This window comes from Solea solea, chromosome 8 (assembly GCF_958295425.1).
Source record: "Solea solea chromosome 8, fSolSol10.1, whole genome shotgun sequence".
Classification (NCBI taxonomy): Eukaryota; Metazoa; Chordata; class Actinopteri; order Pleuronectiformes; family Soleidae; genus Solea; species Solea solea.
The window spans coordinates 16,097,491-16,119,613 of record NC_081141.1 but is presented as its reverse complement, the minus strand read 5'-3'; the positions used below and the strand labels follow the sequence as shown (position 1 = coordinate 16,119,613).

At 38.7% G+C, this 22,123-nt stretch overlaps 1 protein-coding gene across 1 annotated transcript in view; it reads left to right on the top strand.

Annotated features, from left to right (window-relative positions):
- loxhd1b (lipoxygenase homology PLAT domains 1b) overlaps positions 1 to 22,123 on the top strand; it is a 29,736-nt gene that overhangs the window by 6,725 nt on the left and 888 nt on the right. The window contains exons 7-41 of the mRNA XM_058637135.1: positions 2,367 to 2,490; positions 2,673 to 2,782; positions 3,621 to 3,761; positions 3,861 to 3,996; positions 4,298 to 4,458; positions 4,577 to 4,663; positions 4,923 to 5,058; positions 5,621 to 5,775; positions 6,145 to 6,305; positions 6,414 to 6,490; positions 6,826 to 7,022; positions 7,456 to 7,648; positions 7,894 to 8,054; positions 8,145 to 8,463; positions 9,809 to 9,960; positions 11,602 to 11,735; positions 11,819 to 11,961; positions 12,142 to 12,246; positions 12,982 to 13,110; positions 13,194 to 13,358; positions 14,138 to 14,319; positions 14,400 to 14,516; positions 14,689 to 14,851; positions 15,957 to 16,111; positions 16,195 to 16,404; positions 17,059 to 17,185; positions 18,009 to 18,223; positions 18,456 to 18,641; positions 18,895 to 19,022; positions 19,561 to 19,678; positions 20,160 to 20,337; positions 20,642 to 20,827; positions 21,254 to 21,424; positions 21,533 to 21,656; positions 21,903 to 22,058. Coding sequence (XP_058493118.1) covers positions 2,367 to 2,490; positions 2,673 to 2,782; positions 3,621 to 3,761; positions 3,861 to 3,996; positions 4,298 to 4,458; positions 4,577 to 4,663; positions 4,923 to 5,058; positions 5,621 to 5,775; positions 6,145 to 6,305; positions 6,414 to 6,490; positions 6,826 to 7,022; positions 7,456 to 7,648; positions 7,894 to 8,054; positions 8,145 to 8,463; positions 9,809 to 9,960; positions 11,602 to 11,735; positions 11,819 to 11,961; positions 12,142 to 12,246; positions 12,982 to 13,110; positions 13,194 to 13,358; positions 14,138 to 14,319; positions 14,400 to 14,516; positions 14,689 to 14,851; positions 15,957 to 16,111; positions 16,195 to 16,404; positions 17,059 to 17,185; positions 18,009 to 18,223; positions 18,456 to 18,641; positions 18,895 to 19,022; positions 19,561 to 19,678; positions 20,160 to 20,337; positions 20,642 to 20,827; positions 21,254 to 21,424; positions 21,533 to 21,656; positions 21,903 to 22,058 — 5,402 coding nt within the window. The remainder of the gene's footprint in view (positions 1 to 2,366; positions 2,491 to 2,672; positions 2,783 to 3,620; positions 3,762 to 3,860; positions 3,997 to 4,297; positions 4,459 to 4,576; positions 4,664 to 4,922; positions 5,059 to 5,620; positions 5,776 to 6,144; positions 6,306 to 6,413; positions 6,491 to 6,825; positions 7,023 to 7,455; positions 7,649 to 7,893; positions 8,055 to 8,144; positions 8,464 to 9,808; positions 9,961 to 11,601; positions 11,736 to 11,818; positions 11,962 to 12,141; positions 12,247 to 12,981; positions 13,111 to 13,193; positions 13,359 to 14,137; positions 14,320 to 14,399; positions 14,517 to 14,688; positions 14,852 to 15,956; positions 16,112 to 16,194; positions 16,405 to 17,058; positions 17,186 to 18,008; positions 18,224 to 18,455; positions 18,642 to 18,894; positions 19,023 to 19,560; positions 19,679 to 20,159; positions 20,338 to 20,641; positions 20,828 to 21,253; positions 21,425 to 21,532; positions 21,657 to 21,902; positions 22,059 to 22,123) is intronic.

Genomic DNA, 22,123 nt, shown 5'->3' with positions numbered 1-22,123 from the left:
TAAGCGTCTTAAATGTGAATATTTTCTTCATTTCTTTGCTCTGGATAATAAAGAAATCATCAAAAGTTAATCATTTTGGTTTGTGGACAAAACAAGACATTTGAGAACATCATTATTTCCAGGTTTGAAGAACACAGATCAACATTTTTTAAAGTTTTCTGATATTTTGTGGACCAAACGATTAATTGAGAAAATAATCGACAGATTAATCGATTATGAAAATAATAGTTAGTTGCAGCTCTAGTAACATCCACTAGCTGAACCACAATCACACCAAAAATCAAAGACTGTGATATTTATTTATATTGTGTATGTCTTTATTTAAATTAACGATACGTAAACGTGGAATAAAACAAACTACTCAACAGGTTTTGTCATTTTAGTTGTCCACCTGTGCAAATATAAGAACTGCTGCTTTCGAGAACATGATATACAGCAGAGGGGTATTCCAGAAAGCGGGTTATGTGAGAACTCTGAGTTTGTTAACCCTGAGATGAGGGAACCTCTGAGTTATCCGTTCCAGAAAGAGAGGTAACTTAAACTCTGGGTCTGTTACTGCGGTAACTTACTCTGTGAACATAACCTGCTCGCTGGCAGGTTTACTATAAGAAACCCAGAGTTTCGACCTGTCTTCTCCCACACGAAGAAAGCAGTTAGACATGGATTGCCCATTAATTAGAAATCCAATCGACATCGAAGCCGTATTGATCAGAAATGCATTACGTCGTGCGAGAATCTTCCGACCCAGATTAGACGTTTTGATTAAAAATAAAAGACAAATTCACATGTGATTTGGTTCTTCTTTATTCTCTAAATGTACAAAAGCAACAGTCAGGATTTGTAATATAGTTCCAACTATTAACATATTTCACATATTCACCTGTTTCACCATGACAATGCACCCACCTCAACTGGCGTTCAAGTAATAGAATTTACAAGTCTGTTTTTCTGATTTGCTGGTCCAGGTACACCATTTCTTTCTCGGCTTTTTGAATGGTTTTCATTAGGTGCACCCTGTACAACTCTTTTACCGGCAACTCGGAAACATATGGACGTTTAATTTAATTCCTGCAGTTCTACATACAGATTTAACATGGTATTGACCGAAAATCTCACTGTGTCAAGCTGTGCTCTAGAAGTTGATGGACCCTCCTCTTGGTGATGCCCAGCCATGTTCTGTTGAAGGACAAGAATGTGCTAGTTTGTCCATTATCTATGCTCATCACTTCAGTGTACATGTCAAACTCCAAATTCCACTCAAGAATGTAAATGAATATGAATGGGTAGAGCAGTGGCAGGAGCTATACATAATATTAAGACACACTTCAGTAGGCCCCTCCGGATCTCTCCCTGTGGCAGCAGACAGCGTCTCCTCCTCCTCTATATAATTCAGATTGCATGTGTATATATATATATATATATATAAAAAAGTTTTATTTAAAAAAAAGACATAAGTGTATACTTGCATCTGATGTAGGCACTTGTGTCCTGGGGGGTGACAGGCTCAGATGAGCCTCCCCCGGGGATGCCTTCAGCCACAGGGCGACCCCTGTATTGACTGAGAGCCAGCTCCTCAGCCTCTGTCAGAGGTGGTGGAGGTGGCCCTCCACCCGTTTTTCGGGCCTCTGCCTTCTTTCTGTTGGCTGAGCAGAACTCAATGTTTGCAATCTGAATTAATATTTACGTTACGTTTAATAGCCTAAGTCAATTAAAAATAAAAAAATAAATCAAAGTGAGGTGCAATCATAGCCTAGCAAAATATGCCTTACCTTTTTGAATGATGTTTTTATGTTTAATTTTGAGCTGCTTCCAAGTCCTCCTTTCTCCTGTTGGATTGCACCTAAATGAAAAACTCAGATTTCATTCCTACTTATATTCTACGATCTTACGGTTAAATGTTACGTCAATGGAATAGTACATTCAAACTTACGCGTTGACTCGGGCAGCAATTTTCTCCCATGCGGTCTCTCTATCCTTCGCTGCTGCAGCTGTGTTGCATTCGCGGCGAAATATGTGCTCATATTCTCCGTAGCCCAGCATAAGGATCTCCAACTCCTTCGCACTGAAATATGTTGATCTTTTTTTTTCTCGGTTGTCATGGTGACTCGTGGTATCGGGGCTCCATTGATGATGGCTTTTTTCAGTGGTCGTGCACGCGCGTACCTCGAGGTTAACATACTCAGAGTTGATTGAACTAACTCAGATCAGCTGTTCTGGAACCGGATACTCAGAGTTTCCCGACCTAGAGTAAGTCAACTCAGAGTTCAGGGATAGACTCAGAGTGTGTTGAACCTGCTTTCTGGAATACCCCTCAGGTCTCCTTCATATGTTTGTTTTTTATGTTTTTTATTTTCCTTTTTATGCAGGTGGTTTTGGATGATCTGGGAAACAAAATGGTGTATGAATTTCCAATTGGCCGCTGGTTTGCCATCGATGAGGATGATGGAAAGATCCAGAGGGATGTTTTGGTTGGGGGTGGCCAGCCCACGGGTGAGCATAACATTTGGGAAAAAAATCTAATTTTACATACTATTCGTTTTTGGAAATGGAATGTAATCGGTCTTCATGATCAATGCTCTGGCTGAGTAAATCCTGCTCAGTAGCTCAGCGAGTTCGAGTGTTGTGAACCACTGACAGAGCCACTGATAGCTTGATGTAACTGTACCCACCAGGTATAGTGTACAACGTTCAGATCGTGACAGGAAACATCCGAGGTGCTGGGACCAACTCTAAAATCCACATTGTTATGCATGGCTCGAAAGGCGCTAGGAACAGTGGAAAGGTAATAAGAAAATATCTGACCAAACAACTTACACCTCAGACTTACGGCTTCCACTTAACTGTGTCTTCAATTATTTTACTTAAAGCTGCAGTGGGTAACTTTTGTTGTTGTTGTTGTTATTATTATTCTGCCTCTAACATTATTTATATGCTACCTCCTTAATCTGAAACCTGTCAAAAGTACAATCCAACCTTAGGGAACATTTGTGTGTAAACACTGGCAGCTTAGTAGTTTTGATTCCGTCAAACTGCTGAATGACCGTGTTTTTTAAACTGTAGTATTTACTTTCTGAAATTTTTTGTGGGTGCTTCTTTGCGTTTTCCGTTTTAATTTTACATCATCTCACTTTACTAGCTCAATGTTGCTGTAGCTTCCTTCTGTCTTGATGTAAAAACAATAACTTCCTGTGTGCAGCGTGGGAATGTCACCAGGTGACACAAGATCTTAAAATTAAAATAAAGATCAAAATTGTGTGAACTCATTTGACAATGTGAATGTAACAGATACTTATATATTATATATTTAAAAGTTATGCGCTACAGTTTTAAGTATTTGTTCACTACAGTCAAGAGGAGCATTAAGTTGCTGCTGTTTAAAATTGGGATTAAATCAATTTGATTCATTTATACCACTCAGTCTTTAAAATATGATTTAAAGACTGTGGTTGTCAATTTACTCTACATCAAATAGTTTTATTGGGGTGATGAATATCAGACTACACATTTCTCAGTGTTGGGGCTGTAGGATGATGCATCACCACAAACAACACGGTATCTGTCTTACGAAGGATGATCCCGTCTTTTACGTTTTGTTTTTTTTGTGTGCTGTATTTCACCAGGTGTTTTTAGAGGGAGGCAAGTTTGAGCGGAGCTTGACCGACATCTTTAATGTTGAGATTGCTGCTCTCCTCAGTCCCATCAGCAGAGTCACCATCGGACATGACAACGATGGAGTCAGTGCTGGGTGGTACTGCGAGAAGGTACCTTAAACATATGCGTATCTACATACTGTACACGCTAATCATACAGTCTGGTCATTTTCTGTGAAATAATTGAGCTTGAATCACGTTATTGCATAGGTGGTAGTTTATTGTCCATTCACGGGGATTGAGCAGACTTTCCCATGCAGTAAATGGCTGGATGACAAGGAAGGAGATGGGCTGATCGAGAGAGAACTGTATGAGATGGTGTCTCTCAGGCAAAGGAGACAGAAAAGTGAGTTGAATGTTGATAATAATAATAGACACACAGCAGCATTAGTAAATAATCATTTACTTAATAATCATATACTTCATAGTTTTTGTGAAAAGTCCAATATTTCCAATAATATGAGGTAAAATGAAAAAAACAAATCTAAATAAATCAGCCTAGGAAAGTCAAAAGAAATCTGTCATATTCCTTATTAAGTGAGTGATTTTCTCTATATTTTCTTAAATTGAATTATTCTCCATTTGCTTACATATTGCAATGATATTGCTTCTGATTTAAAGACAATGATTAAATTGGTGCTCCTTAGAGTTTCCCTGGTCCTTGTGGATCTGGACGTCAGATATACCCAACGCGGGGAGCGACGCAGCTATCTCTTTCCAGGTGTACGGAGAGAAGGGAAAGTCAGATGAGATGAGGCTCGACAACGAAACTGACAATTTTGAACAGGGACAGGTGGACAAGTTTATGGTATGTAGCCTATTCTATAATTCAGTACTGCACACATTAGTGTCAACATGTCGGATACTGGATACTGGATACTGAAGTTTTTTCTATAAACTGCTTTGATCTTGATGTGAACTCATAGGTTGAGCTGCCAGATTTGGGAAAATTGATGAAATTGCGAATCTGGCACGAAAAAAGAAATCAATTTGCAGGATGGCATCTTAGCAAGGTGAGGAAACAGTTAATCCATTGGGCCTTTTTTCATACATTACCTCAATTTTTGACATTTCTGCTTACACTTTATGTGTATAACTCTTTTAAATTCTGTGTAATCACATTTGCAGGCATGCTAATTAACATGAAAATTAGGATATTAGGGAGTTTATCATGAGAACATAACAGACAGATTTGGATTCTGCATATATTAAACTTGTTCATTTAGGTCTATTTTTTTTGTTTTAAACTATGATTTACGGCGCTTTCATTAGGCATCTTTGATGAAGTCATTAACAAAAGAAAAGTACAAATTTCCATGCGAGCGGTGGCTGGACACTAATGAAGATGATAACGAGGTTGTGAGGGAACTACCTGCCACTGGAGATCTGATCGATGAGCCACTGTCATGTATGTGCATGCATGTGTATTCACCTAGAGTCTAGGATTATAAAATAACACTTGATGCTACAGTTCAGTAATAACTATGTAGAAATACTATGGTATTAGTAATGCATTATTATGGTAGCACCATACTATTTTCAATGTGATATTCAGGTAATAGCTTGGTAATAATAATGTAATAGTGTGATAAAACTAAACAGATATAGATTGATGAGCATTAAAGTATTTAACCTCAATTCCTGATTATTGGTCCCTGCTCTAAACATGAACAGTTTTACCTTAAAACTAAATGTAATATAGTGTGGGACATACAGTAAGGGAGGAAAAATGTCAACCATATAACATGGTTATTTTGTTTCCCATGAGAATTTTCATGTTAAGTATTTCACTGATATCGTAATTGCCATTACCATGCTGTTACCTGGAAATTGTATTAGCAATAAGTTGCTTGTACCATAATATTACCCTCTTGTCACCATATAATTATATTACCATGTTATTAACTGTGAAATGTAATATAAAGTGTTACTGAACATAAAACCTGACTGGCCAATTTTCTTTTCTACAGTGGTGAAATACAGAGTGACAGTTTGCACAGGGACTGTAGGCGGGAGTGGCACAGATGCATCTGTTTTTCTCAATCTGATCGGCGACCTGGGAGATACTGGAGACAGAGAGCTGATCATCTGCAAGAACAACGTCAACAAGTTTGAGAAAGGAAACGTGAGTTTATTCTGTGCATTCAGTGTCAGACAGACAGTCAGACAGAAATCTCAATTCTCTGGCCTTTTATGTTTTTGGTTTGAAAATCAAAGACACATTTTTTTATAATCTTATACACTGCTCTCTGATCAGTATGATTTTAATGAACTCAATTATGGGGTTCTGCATTCTGTCAGTGATGACACAGTATAAAATGTAATTGTAATCAATTTTGTATGGAATACTGCATCCTATTTGTCACAGTGCATCGGTTATGCATCATGATATTTGCCACTTGTTCCTCACCATGTTTTCTTCTGTGTGACGTATAACATGGCATCAGAATTGAATGTTCCATTAAGGTTTTTTTTTGTTGTTGTTGTTCTTTAGTTGGATGAGTTCATAATTGAGGCAGTAAACATTGGGCGGGTTCGGAGGGTGAGAATCGGACATGATGGAAAAGGTGGCGGCTGCGGCTGGTTCCTTGACAAAGTGATAGTAAGAGAAGAGGGTCAGGCAGAGTTCCAGGCTGTAGAGTTCCCCTGCAACAGGTGCTTCAGTCACAGTGTGAATACAAAATTAAGCATTTGTTATCAACTTTCGTTAAAACCACATTCAATTGACAAAATGAAAAATTGATTATTGAATGTTTTGTGCAGGTGGCTGGATCGTAATGAGGATGATGGACAGATTGTTAGAGAGTTGGTGCCATTGTCTGATGGACAGCGTCTTTACAGTAAGTCGTACTACTTCAAAATTTTATGCAGACCCCATTTCCACAAAGGTTGGGACACATTTTAAAATGCAATAGAATCTAACATCTTTAATTTTAAGAATTAAGAATAGTGTTACTTACACTATGTAACCTTTGTAATCTTACAAACTGTGCCAACCAAAATACAGTTAGAATCCTTTTCATTGTACTTTTATCTGTTAAATTAAGCGATTCAACAAATTACAGATTTTTGTTTTTGGTTGCATTTTGAGAAAGATGTTTCCCAACCTTTTCTGCAGATTGTATAATATATGACCCCAGAAACTGAACTATATATTTTTGTCTTTGTGTGTCAGACATTGACTATCGCATCGCAGTGAAGACGGGCGACATCCCCGGTGGCAGTTCAGACTCTAATGTGTTTGTCAAGCTGTATGGAGAGAAAGGTGACACCAGTAAGATGATGCTGTTGGTCTCCGACAACAACCTGGGGAACTATTTTGAGACGGGACGCATTGATGTCTTCACAGTTGAAACCTTTGATATTGGACAGGTGATGCAGAGGTGGCACAAACATGTCTTTGAGGTTTAGTAATGAGTACAGCTCATTCCTATACTCTGTGCTAACATTATTTACTGTAGTGTGAGACAAAATGTCAGTATGGCAATTTATAGTTTTTCTGACTGCACTAGAACTAAATATTGATATATTTTTTTTCATTTTAAACAAATGGTGTTCTAAACAGATTTCTCTGTTCAATATTTCATGACTTCTCATGGTGCTGCGTATCACAGAAAATTAATGTTCCACCACTGTAAAGTGTGATAATGGTGGAAAATTCTATATTGTATAATCACTATATAATATTGGCCATTTATGAAGCATCATGTTCTGAGTTAAACTCAAATTCCCACCGCTCATCTTTACTGTAAAAATATATTCAAATGAAAGTTAAGTTGTGAAATTTCATTTATTTTTATTTCAGATCAACCGTCTGATGATTGGCCACACCAATGTAGGCATGCGTGCTGGCTGGTTTTTGGACAGTGTCCAGCTCATGGTTCCAACACATGGGGAGCATTACATGTTTCCCAGTCACCGCTGGCTTTGCAAGGATGAGGCTGACGGCAAGACAGAGGTGGAGATTTATCCAAGTGAGACCGTGGAGATGGAACAATGTAGGCAACATTCGCACGCACACACACACACTTAAATTAGCAGAAACCCACATTTATGGGTTTCTGCTAATTTAAGTGTTAACCCACAACAGGGTGACTGGTTCTGCATCTTAATCATTTTTTTATTCTTCTATATGTATGCATGTCCTGAGACAAACTCACTCAAATACTGGGTGTAACTGTTTGTATGTAATGTGTTCAATGATGTGTGTGTCATTTTACTTTTGTCAATTTGTATTTTCCAGTAATAAACTACGAGGTAACAGTTGTGACTGGAGATGTCATGTTTTCTGGCACTAATGCCAGAGTGTACATCCAGATCTACGGAGACAAGGGGAAAACAGAGGTGATCAGGCTTGAAAGCAGATCCAACAACTATGAGCGGGACACGACAGAAATATTTAAGGTATCAGAAATAACATTTAATTTCACCAGAATTCATCGCAGTCCCAAAGTAAAAGGCTAGTTATGCCAAAACATTGCAAATATTTCCCAGATAAATGCTAAAGATGTGGGGAAGATCTTCAAGATCCGCATTGGTCATGATGGCTCAGGGGTTGGTGCCGGCTGGTTCCTTGAGTCTGTGGATGTCAAACACCTAATCATGGCCATGGTGCCCAAAGAGAAGAAAAAGGAGGACAAGAAAAAGAAGAAGAAAAAGAAAAAAGATGAGGACGATGAAGAAGACGAAGGAGAGGAGATGAGGGAAGTGGTCCTCACGTATCATTTCCCCTGTTCACGCTGGCTGGCTGGAGGAGAGGAGGATGGCGAGCTGGTTGTGGAGCTTCTGCCCGAGGATGCAGAAGACCTGGAAGGTACAAGTTGTATAAAGTGTATCTTCTGCTGCCTCCTGTCCTCATACTTAAACTTGTATCATTCAGTTTTTATATGTGTTTATGCATCACAGTCAACAGTAGGGCTAAGTATTTCCTACAGTCTCACTATACGTATTACAATACAGATGCCTCAATACGAGGTATATTGCCTTTATTTTGAATTATGACTATATGTCAGCAAGGGGTGTTTGAAATGTTCACTTGGTGTCAGTTGACCTCTGCCACCAACTTTATTCCACACTGAACTTTAGGTGATGTTTATGACTGACCCAAGACGTCAGACAGCTGCAGAACCAAAGTGCATCATAGTCTGGATGCAGCTACTACTGACGACCTGTAGTGTATCTGTGTGTGCAGGGATCACATCATGTTCTCTGTGTGTCCTTATGAGCTCTTAAAAACCTCCACATAACTGCAGTCGAGCAGGCATTTTGGTTCTGTGGTAATTACCAGAACATTCTCACATTGACTAAAATTGTAAGTTTGGCATTAGGATAGGCCAGATGTTGCTAAACCCAAAATAGATAAAACACCACCCACAGCTCACTGGAGCTGCTATTTATCCACTGGTAATTCAGGAGGGAAGAATAACTTTGTTCATCGTAACTCTTAAAAGTATTAATTGTGTAAAAACTGCTGGATACCTACTTCAAACAGTGAAGGAAATCACAAGTTAATGACAGCTGCACTCACTGTACATTTAGAATACTTGGCATAGAATACTTGGAATACTGGCTTTTTGTCATTAAATTATGTTTAATTCTTTGGTTACGTTTAATTTATTTGTTTAATATTTTTTTTTAATTGGCACCATTTCTACACTGATTATAACAAGCCACAGATATTTAGAAGATATTCAGTGAACACAAATAAGGAGACAAAAGTTGGCACGTTGCCCATAATTTGTTCGTTAACATTATTTTTCTTTTTATTGTAACAATTAAAATCACAGTCAAGGTCCTTGAATACAGATTATTCCAGGTTTTAAACACTCAAACATTTTATTAATATAGTGTCCATATTAACATCAATAACTTCATGCCATCATGATAAAAAAAACTGAAATCTTAAGAATTTTAAAACTTTAAAACTGACATGATGTGCTCTACTTTCTAAAATTGACACACATTTTTAACCATGTAAACCCTGTCAATTTTCCATTTAAATCTCAGTTTGCCAGTGAGGAGTTTGAATGATTTCCCATGTTTTGATGTTGTGTTGTTGTGGACATGCATGATTTGATCTGACACAGTTTTCCGACCGACATTCACCATGTGACACGTTAAAGAGTTGTTGGTAATTCATCCCTTGTATTGTCTTACAGTTAACACCTATGAAGTGTGTGTCTTCACTGGCGACATGCTTGGAGCAGGGACTGATGCAAACGTCTTCATCAATATTTATGGAGAAAATGGAGACACCGGAGAGCGATATCTGAAGAACTCTGACAACCTCAACAAATTTGAGCGGGGGCAGGTAGGATTATTTTCTTTAATTTTTATTTTTTTTTTTTTTTTTTTTAAATCAGCTAGAGATAAAAGGAAGGAATCCGGTGTGAAGGAGGGAGACAATATTCAAACTACACCATTTATTCTGACATTAACTTAGATTCATAATACAGAATTTTAAAACACAAGTTGACAGTGGTAGAGTAGAAATGTTTTATTGAGTGTGAAATTGGAATATAAAAACTAAATTTCTTGGCACTGAACCATTTTACCCACTTTCTTAGAACAATATCCTGCGGTAAATGATCCAGCAGTTAGTCAAAGACTTGAGCACTTCCCCGCAACATGAGCCTTACAGTGTGGGGTGTGGGTGGGATTTTATTCTGGTAGGATTACAAGCTTCCCTGCAGCTGTGAATGAGAGGTACTTGTTTGAGGCGGCTTACGTGTCATTGAACCTGTCCTACTTTTACTCATTACTTCATCCAAACCAGTAAATTATTCATCTGTGCATTATAGCTACCATTTGTCCATTAAGAATGAGGTTAATTTCTTCCCACAGATTAAAAGCCGCAATGACCTCTTGTCATTCAGTGATAAGAATCCTGGAGGAAAAAAAGAAAAGAAAAAAGAAACAATCACACATACAAAAGTATGAATAAAATTCAGGTTAAAATTGAATTTTAAAAGATTTAGGACTAAAGATTGAAGGGTCATTTTTGATCTTGGAGACAAAAAACTCCAACTGCTGAGTAAATATCACAATACATAACATGAAATCAACTGATTGTTGTTTAATGATCCATTATTACTTACTGATTTCATTAACTTGATGTATGCTGCAAAATGCAAATTAGTGTTTTATTCAAGTTAAGCAATTCTGTGTCACATTTATTATTATTTAACTTTTTTATCAGCAAAAACTAAAACATTTACCTAGAAAAACATAATCTATGGCATCATATATTGGCCATTGACTACACTGATTACTAATGATTGGTGTCAGCTATAGAAAAATCCATATTGTAAGAACTTTAGAGTGCCCACATTAATTAATGGTTGATGCTTAGCATGTCATTGCATGATCCCCAGCTGTATTTGGTGCATTCAGTGGTAGGAAGTAACTTCACTTTCTCTTTAGAATTTCCACTCTTCCATAACTAGCTGTATCTCTGAGATGATTATTATACTCTTCTATATCAGCGACAGTTGCAATTACTTTGCAGATCAAGATTCTTCATACTAACATGCCCAGAGACTCCACATTATTAGTTACAGTCTAGTGTTTGGCCATAAATTCTACTTTTATTATGCTTTTGATATTGTATATAGTGTTTTCGTCAACACTATCAAAGAGGTGTGTTAATTCATATGTTTTAATACTGAGGTCATCTAAATATAATCTAAAAAATAACAATGTAATTAATTGTACATATTTTCAACAAAAACATTGCAGGGATGTAGCAATTGACTATAGTGTGTGGCTATTGATGTGGTCATGATTGATAATTAAAATATGCATTTAAAAATTAAAAAATAATATAGACTTGCGTTATTTCTGCTTTGCTTATTTCACCACCTTTCTTTCTCCTCCTCCGACATGTCCAGTCTGTCTGTACTTTGCATTACCAAATGAAGCTTTGAAAGGTATGCCTGTCGTATTTTTGCAGGAGGATGTTTTCATAGTGATGGCTATTGAACTGGGTCCTCTCAAGAAGCTACGGATCCGTCATGACAACAGCAAATCTCATTCCTCCTGGTACCTGGATCGTGTTGAGATCGTGGACACAAGGGATGATACAACGTAGGTGAAACTGTCATACAACTGATGTTAGTGATATAAAAGCATGTGTACATGAGCTTTTGAAGCATTTCCTGTGTCTGCAGGTACTATTTCCCTTGTAACCGCTGGCTTGCTGTGGATGAGGACGATGGGCAGGTTGCACGAGAGCTGGTTCCTGTGGATGAGGCCTTCATGAGGCAGGATGAGGATGAGGAGGGGGCCGCCACACTTGGGCTGGAGCAGAAATGTAACAATTTCAAAGCTGGTTCATGTCTTTAGTAAAGGGAAGATAAAAGGGAGCCTTGTTCAAGTATTAATCTAAGTGCTGGTGAAACATGCAAATGTAGACTGGAGGAAAGAGGGACCCATGTGTTAGTGGGGAAACGAAAAGGACAAATGCACTGACGGCTTAAAATGTATCTTACAGCCATGTCGACCACATATACCGTTAAAGTAAAAACCGCAGAAAAGAAGTATGCTGGAACCGATGCCAACGTACACTGCATCCTGTTTGGTGAAAATGACGACACAGGTGAGATGCTATATACTGCACTTACATATATATAAAATGTAGTGTAGTATCTGTACCGTATGTATGTGCTGCTTAGCATGAGGACCTAAGCACCAGCCGCTTTACATATTGGCCCCTTAATCACTTTGAAACTCGTAATCCCTACCTCCTGTTTTGCCTCGGTACATCACAAGTTTATGGGGTTGCCAATATGTCTTATTTAAAGGTGCAATATGTAAAATTGTAATATTTATCAGGGAAGTTGCATCTGAATATCCCTCACCTCACCCTTCACTCCCAAGTGTGTTGAATAATCTATGTAACCAGTTGCATTAAAACTCAAAAGAGGATGTTTAGTTTGTCCATTGTGGGCTGTTGTAAATATGTAGTGGTGCAAAATGGCACCCAAATTTTGAAATAAAGAAAGAAAAATAACACAAAAAATATCCAAAAGTATGCAATAAAATTGTGAAAAGTTAGTATTTTAGCTTCAGTTTCTGACAAAGGAAAACCATTTCAGCCAGAAATTACACACTGTACCTTTGACTGGAACACAACCTATGCTGCTTGTCCATAGTTCTTGATATTGTTATCATGTTTATATTTTTCTGTCTTTTTTCACCCTTCAGTGTATGTGCTTGAGTATTTTGTCTTTTTCCCATTAACCTGCTAAAGGATTTATCTGGCATATTTACATGTTGATGTTCATGCATGTGCAATGTCCCTACGCCAGTCCAATTTTCATGTCACTCACAGGGATCGTCAATCTGAAGGCTTGCAAGACCTATAAGAACAAGTTTGAACAGGGGATGATCAATGAGTTCACTGTGGAGGCCGTGGACTTGGGTGATCTGGTAAAGCTTCGAGTTGGGCACGACAACGCAGGTGGGGAAAGGCAAAGTTCCATAGACCAAAAACAAACACCACACTGTATAAAAGTGAATAATAACATTGTTGTTCACCATTAGGGGGCTCCCCGGGTTGGTTCTTGGACTGGGTTGAGATTGACGCACCCTCGCAGGGTCAGAGACTACGCTTCCCATGTGGCCGCTGGTTGAGTAAGGACGAGGATGACGGGGCGGTAGTGAGGGACCTGTATCCCGCTGACCTACAGACTGAATTCTACATGCCATGTGAGTGAACGAGTGTGGTAGAATTACTCTGCACAATCGTGATCGTATATCAAAGCACTGACTGAGAAAGCTGCCTGTAAAAGTGCTTTATGCTGCTTTTCCTCAGCTAATGTGGAAGCATTCGCTGAGTGTTAAAGTGCTCTGTCTAAAGAGGACGCTTTTCACAGCACTCGTGCTTTCATGCAGACTGTAAGTGTCATAATGTGCCATGTGGAGGACTTTCTTTTAAACAGGGACATCAATGTCCTTTAGCAGCACAGTGTCAGGCACATAACAAACTATCCAATATATAAATATATTAGAAATAAAAGGAAGGATGTAAAAATAAAATAATTTAAATATAAGAACATATCCCAAAATGCACACACATGGAGCCGCCCAAACACTGCAGCCATAATGCTGTTTTTTAATCACTACAGTTATAATAAAATGTTCTTAGGTCTCATGTCTCGCCTCTCCACTTCGCTCTACAACAGGTCACCTTCAGCCAACTAGGCATAGAAAAATGTATGAGCATCTTGAGAAAATCCTTTTTTAATATCAAAAACTATTCATGTACACAGCATGAATAGAGATTGTTAAAACACCCTTAAAGGTGTAAAAAAAATCCTCTTAATATGTACATTGTATCAAAATGTTATCACAGTATGTAAAGATAAAATTTTTCATGGGATCATTGAGTTCATATTACATTTTTAGCTGTATGAGACCGATTATTAAGTGTATTTTTATGTCTTCCATCTTCAGACATGTTAATCTGTCCCTCTGATTTTTTTCAGTTGTGCCCTATGAGATAAAGATATACACCAGTGACGTGTTTGCAGCAGGAACAGACGCTGATGTGTTTATAGCCTTGTATGGACATAAGGGTGTGTGCACACAGCAGAAACACCTGTGTGTCAACAAGAGGGAGAGACGTCTGTACTTTGAGAGGGGAGCTGAGGATATGTTTATTGTAGAGGTGAGTCTGCAGATTTGAACTACACACCGTTGAAGACAGTGGCTGTAGCTGAGTTGAGACTGTGTTGACTTTTTTTCCAGTTAGAGGATGTTGGGGATGTTATAGAGAAGATCAGAATAGGACATGACAACAGAGGCACCAACCCAGGATGGCACCTGGACAGAGTGGAGATCAGGCGACAACTCAGGAAAGGAAAGGTAGTAACCAACTGAGATTACTTCTGAGTGAATAAATGAATCATTGCCATACAGATCAATAATTTCACAGCTTTTGGCTCACACGCATCTCTCTGAGTCAGATGTGCTTTCCGTCAGTGTCAGACAGACGCAATCATGCGCAGTTTGGGGATATGCATGTTTTTGATCACAGGGTTCAGAGACAACCATTTTCCCATGCGAGCAGTGGCTGGCCAAGTCTGAAGATGATGGTGAGACTGTGAGGGAGCTGGTCCCCTCAGATATCATCACACAGAAACTCCTTAGGGATGGGACTCTGAAAACGACAGAAACTGAGGTGGAGGACGCTTTGGAAAGTAGGTGTACTCTGATTTCAGTGGTGGTATGCAACTGAGAGCATTCATGAAGTCCCTTTTTAATGTGACTATACATCTACTCGTCCTCAGTTAAGTGCAACAGCTGGAGCTGAGGACACAGGGAGGCACAAGAGCACAAGAGCAGGCAGACACACTTAAGTCAAATTTAATGAAGAAAAACAGACTGGTGGATAAACAGACAGCGAGCTGGCAAGAACAGACAACAATATACAGCAAACACAAGGAACAAATGCACTTAATAATACTCTGAAAATAAAAAGTGAGGAAAACACAGACTGGTGGGTGTCTGTATATCCTTAAACATCTGTCAGTCTTACAGAAATGTCTTAATTATACTTAAAAATTACAATGAATCCTTAAATCCAGCATATAAAGGTCTTAAAAATGCCACAGACACAATAAAATGTCTTTGGCAAATATGTATTTTAGTAAAATGGAGGTCAGAATGAGCAGAACTATGGCACCATTTATCTGCCTTCATTATGAGAGCACACCCTGAATATTAATAAACCTAGGAAAAGGAATCGAGAGTGGGGAAAAGACAAACTGATAAGAAATAATCCCATGAAGAATAAAGCTGTTACTGTTAATTATGTTATTAAAGTTGTGATTGAGCACACATGAATTGTGCTTAGATGTCTCATACTGGTCGCTCGCACTTTCATCTGCTGTTTGGAAATCCTCTTTGTACAAACACACGTATTGATTGCTCTGCGACTAAGGACTTGCTAACTGGTGACATTTCATGAATTTAAGGTCTTTAGTTTGATCAAAGTGGCCTTGAAAAAGTCTGTCTTTCAATTTCACTGTATATTATACTGTATGTGTATATTAATATTCTATTGTTTTTTACTGACTAACTGTACGTCTGTACCCTTATATTCTGGGGTTGGAGCAACAGCTGACACAGGAATTGTAAAACTATGCATTACACTGTATAAATACAAATACTGTTGGACTGAAAGTTATTCAGTTCAGATGCAGTTTTATAGGGAATGTCTGTAACACCATGAACCCATTATTTACTTATTACATTTTGCATTCAGGTTCTTGATCTATAACTGAGTTGTTTCTTCTCCTGCAGCTCATTCATACAAGGTGTCTGTGCGGACAGGAGATATGTATGGAGCAGGAACTGATGCCAATGTTTTTCTCACCATCTACGGAGACCTGGGGGACACAGGAGAGCGCAAACTTGCCAAATCTGAGAGCAACAAGAACAAGTTTGAGCGGGGAGCGGTATGTTCGGAAATGTGTGCCACGTTGTCACTTTTATTTTGTGCTCTAAATGTTGAGGTTTTTTTACATTCTTTGTGCCTCAGGTGGACAAGTTCTCCATCGAGGCTGTGGATTTGGGCCAAGTGTTTAAGATTCACATTCGTCATGACAACTCCATGATGGGGCCTGACTGGAACCTGGACCAGGTGGAGGTGCTGGATGTGGACACAGAAGAGGTGTACATGTTCCTGTGTGAGCGCTGGCTGTCGAAAAAGAAAGAGGACGGGTGCATAGACAGGACTTTCTTCGTCAAGGTGGGGGGAGAGAGAGAGATTTAAGTTGTTGTCACACAGGCACCACTGCACTGCCAGCCTACTAGTAAACGATCTATGTAATGTAAAAAGAGCTATTCATTATATGGAGAATTCATAGTGAGCAGGCTGACGTGTTGCTGAATCTCCTGAATATTTCCAGTGAATGTGATCTCACACAGACAGTCTCTCTCTGAGTTCTGCTGGCAACAGATGGAGCTGCATGATTTGGAAAAAATATTGCTAGTGTTTTGACAGATATTGCAGTTACAATATGTTTCATAATTGGTGAATTGTGAATGATCTTTTTCTATCTTCTTCATGAAAAATATACATAAAATGTTTTTTTTTCCATCTCTAGAGGAAGGTTTTTATTCTGATGTTGCATTTGCTCTTATTGCGTTTTTGATAATGTTGTGATTAATTGTACAGCCTCAGGTACAGATGGTGTAATTGGCTCTTGAGTGTTGCTAGAACCAAAAATATGTACCAAAAATATATTTTTGAAATAAGTTACCTCTTTCTGTTCTCCGCTCTCGACTCTACACTTGGTGAATCTCTATTCTCATGTCATGTAAATGTGCTTTTTGAAATTCTAGCTGTAACTGCTGCTGCTGCAGCTGAAATGGAAATGAGCACATTATTTGTCTGGTTTAGGGCTATGAAGGTGAAAGAAGCACTGATCCATTTGCAATCAAGATGGCTCAGGCCAAAATGGGGCTGGACAGAAATGCCAACAAGAAGAAAAAGAAGAAAAAAGCTGCTGTGGAGGAAGAGGGTCCAAGTAAGGCAACAACACTATTCTTCATGTTTTTTAAGGAATAGATAAGAACAGGAGAAGAGAATAACTCATATTAAAAAATTGCAGCTGTTAAAAAATGTTCCAAAATACTGGGTAACCAGTTAGCCGTTACTTATTGTTACTAAAAATAGGATGACAAAACTATCAACTGAATTTATGCAGACCAGAATTTTTTGTTAAAGTAGTCTGTTTTAAAGCTCCTGATATTGGGATTTTGTTAGTCTCACCTATTTTAAGGTAAGATAGTGCTGAGTGATTGTTTTCTCTTCAGAAAAGCATTATTTCCTCTTACATGTGAACTCTGCCCTTCTATAGTAATCCACAGGGGCAAATGCACCTGGCTTGCAAATGGTATTAGGAATTGAACTGTATGCAGTGCACAGCTATGCTGCATATCTATGTATCTACGTTCTGAACTGTATCTGGCTGTAATACACTGCACTGTAATATCTGCATAATACACTTGTGTAATCTTTGGTTGCTGTTCAGTGAGCACAGAACACTCAATCCAGCTCCCTCTCCCTCAACTAGATCCTTCAGAGATTCTCCTGTTATTGTAAACACATGTTACCCAAACAATCTACCACTGCATTTGTCGTATGTGAAAAGCAAAGTACAGAGAATGTCAGGAGCACAATCTCTGACTCTCATTCAAGCCATTTTCAGACATGAACTCTGTGACTCAAAATAAGTTCAGTTAAAAGAAAGTAACGCTTGCTGCAGCAGCAACAGATACTGCAAAACGTACTTTAAATTAATTTAAAAAGAAAACAATAAATATCATTTTTTTTTCTCTTTCACATAGTCATTCCCTATCACTTCACTTTGTCCACGGGGTTGGAACATGATGCCAGCACTACAGCCAGGGCCTATGTCATCATCATGGGCGCCACTGAGACAGGGAGAGAGACAGAGCGACTTTGGTTGGACCTACCAGAGGGAAAGAAATTCTTTGCATCTGGCTCCATGGAGCACTTTGTGTCCTACGGAACTGACGTAGGAGAGATCAAGAGAGTGGAAGTGAGAATCTGGGACTGTCTGCATTGCTAAATCTGTGAATGCATCTCTTCTCTTGCTGCCTCCTCAGACACACTGATGTTAAAAAATTGAAATAAAGCCATTCTCATGCAGGATAATGAAGTCTGTAAGTGTCTTCTGGAGCCTAGATCAAACAAACGCAAATGACAATTCCCACTTCTACCCTCCCCCTCCATCTCTCTCTCCTCTGCCTTCTCTTCCCTCTCTTGCTCAGCTCGGCCATAATGGTGTCACGCCAGAGAGCTGCTGGTTGGTGGATGAGCTGTCGGTTGCCGTGCCAACGAAAGGTATCAAGTACATCTTTCCGTGCAAGTGCTGGCTGGCTAAAGACAGGGGAGATGGTCTCACTGCCAGACTGTTCAATGTTCTGGATGCCAGTACCATCAACATTATCCGCAAAGTGAGTCACACTGCACCTTAAATACAGGATAGGATGTTATGTCCTTATACAGTATGTGTGTGTATATATATATATATATATATATATATATATACATATATGTATGTATGTGTATGTATATATATATGTATATGTGTGTATGTATATATATATATATACATATATGTGTGTGTGTATATATACATATATACATATATATATATATAAACAGAATCTGTGTCTCCTCTAACTGCATTATCTCCTGCATTTGTAGGTTATGTATTCAGCCACGGTTGTCACAGGTGACACTCAGTATGCAGGGACTGATACCAACATTTTCCTGACTGTGTTTGGAGCCAACGGGAGCACAGAGGAAATGCTCCTGCCTAAAAATGGGGACAGGTCAGTCCTCCAGTGACCTTTTAATTGTACTTATCTCTTTTCAAGAAGGGACCTGTCAGATGGAAATAGACGAACATTTTTGGAAATGAGCTTATTTGCTTTCTATAGAGACCTAAATGTGAAGACTGTGAAACTGTGGTGTGAAGCTACAACTTGCAGCCAGTTAACCAATAACACATATCAGCTCGTCATCTTGACCTCTAAAGCTCATGGATTAAAACATTATACCCTATTATTTAACACATTGGTTGTGAAAACAACAATCTTCCATAATATTTGCAAGATCTTTGTGCTGGTAGGTGGATTTGATTACCTCTCAACAGAGTTTGGAGACAGTCTCCACAGTTATTTCCGTCTTGTTCCTCCATTTGTGTTAAATTAAAGTGAATCTGGCAACATGCTGGCAAACAAACAGATGAGTGGACAATCGTCTATTTTTACTCTCGCCAAGAAAACAAATAGCATTTCCAGAACTTTTTTATTCCTATCCTAAGCTGACAAATGCAAAATGCATATATTATGTTTTGTTCTCATTTAGGTTTGAAAGAGGCCAAGCAGACACATTCAACCTGGAGATTGATGACATTGCACCTCTGAAGAAGATCAGAGTTCGGATTGATGGCAGCGGGAATCGTCCTGACTGGTTTCTTGACAGTGTGGGTAACACAAACACAATTTCAGATAGATATACCAAAATATAGGAAAACGTGCAATATCATTATTGGTAAAAAAAAAAAATACATGTATATATGAGTATAGTGTAACCACTGGGTACAGATTTCTTTAGCAGTGCAATTACTGGGTTCCAGCTTAAGTTTTACTATCTACAGCTGTTGAATGACTTTTAATTATGCCAGCTGTCATCAAAAGTGGCTGTTGTGATTAAAAAAAAAAACATGCACTTTAACTTCTGATTTCTATATAAACACAAATAAGTGTAAGGTTGAACAAGTAATATTTGTGCAACTGTATCAAAACTCAAAGAAACGGCTACATTTGATTTTGATGTTAAATTTATTTTCATGTTCAGACTTGAAGCAATATACATTTTCAAATCGATTTCCCAAAATGTATTAAGGGACAATAAGTGATGTCTCCTGAGCTTCAAGAAAACCACGTCTTAATAAATGCTTTCAGATCGTAATGCAGAACTTGATCACAGAGGAAGTGTACGAGTTCACGTATGAGAACTGGCTGTCAAAGACCAAAGGGCCAAGAAGGATAAAGGTGTGTGAGCTGGCAGCTGTGGTGGACGAGGAGGAGATGGTGGAGAAAACAACCTACACCATCAACGTCCAGACGAGTGACGCCGGAGGTAAATCAAATAAATGGCGTGTGACTTTTAAGCCTTCGTCACCGGCTGCATGTGTCCTTCAGGTCCTTCGACCCAGGTTTGGCACTAGTGAAGTCTTCACTTAGCTTGTTTGTGTTTTTAAAGAGGACAAAAACTAATTTTAAATCTGATTGATGATATATGGCTGTAACAACAATATCCACATGTGACACAATATTTCTACACTGTGTGTTAAAGATGCACTTGTACTTGTACTATTATATTGCTGATTAATTACCCTGTCAAAGTATTCGGAAAACAAACCCAAATGCTTCTGTTGTTTCAGCCGCCGGCACTGATGCCAACGTATTTCTGATTTTGTTCGGGGAGTACGGAGACACTGGGACGCTGCCTCTGAAGGAGAGCACCAACCGGAACAAGTTTGAGCGTAAAATGAAGGATGTATTCAGATTCCCTGACATGCTCAGTCTAGGTGAACTGTCCAAGGTCCGAGTGTGGCACGATAACAAAGGTGAGGAGGAAAGCAAACAGCACAACAACTCTCAAATTTAATGTTACATTTGAGATGTACATTTTACACACATTTAAACTCTTTTTAAACAGTGATATCCAACAAATTTTAGGCACTATCTACTCTATTATAAGCTGCAGTAGATCAATAGGTCGTTTTATTAATTCTGTTCTAAGCTTTTTAATGCATTGAAAAACTCTAATCATGATAACTTCAAGCAATTCCTATTGTCAGTAAATTCACTAATGCAGTATGCAGTAAGTATGGGAATGTCAAAAAAAAAACATACTTTACCATTATATCCATAAAACAGTAACAGTTTGATTGTGTAAAGGTCAAACAAAAAAAAAATCTGATGATTGCTTTGAAAATATTTTTGTTAATTATTAAAACCGCAGTTGACTTATTTGCCTCTGCCATAAATAGGCCCTTGTGCTGGTTGGCACCTTGACTACATTGACGTGAGGGACGAGGCTATGGACATGACTTTTCGGTTCCCCTGTGACCGCTGGCTGGCGAAAAATGAAGACGATGGGCAGATCATGAGGGAACTGGCCTGTGCCAACAACGACTCTATAGACCTCAGTGACAAAACCAGTCAGTAATGATGGAATCTGTTGTGGGCATGATTATAAACTATAAAACTAATCAGTAATAAATAGAGTTGCTGCTAATTCCAAAAAATGTGCCTCCGTTATCCCACAGAATATGAAATTGCCACGAACACAGGCGACGTCTCCACCACAGAAAATGCCTGGATTGTGTTGGAAGGAAGAAAAGCTCGTTCCAAGGAGTTTGTTCTGGAGAATAAGAAAAAGAAGTTCTTACGGTACATCCTCAAAGGGAATCTCTATGTTATGCTGCCTTATATAATCTCCTCTCTTTCCTAGGTTTTGTTATTCTAGCCTCTTTTATCTTGTTGCTTCACTTTCTGTTCTGCGAGCCTCTGCTCTCTGGAGAGCTAAACCCTTGAGACGAACAAAGAAAAAGTTGTCTGACAGACCAGTGAATTTAACAGCACACTGTTTTATTACACTCTACGAGCTGATGAAACTTTCGTTTTGCCCCCTCGCAGCGGTGCCACTGACACGTTTGAGTTCTCATCCAAGCACGTGGGAGAAATCGTTGGAATCTGCGTTGGTCACATAACGAAAGATGGCAAAAAGGTGAAGAATGAAGTCTTCTGGCATGTGATGGAGGTGGTGGTGACGGAAAAGGAGCTGGGAAACAAGTAAGTGGATCTACTTTTTTGTTTTGTTTGCAATTGTACAAAAATAATCTTGTTAGAAGTGTTGT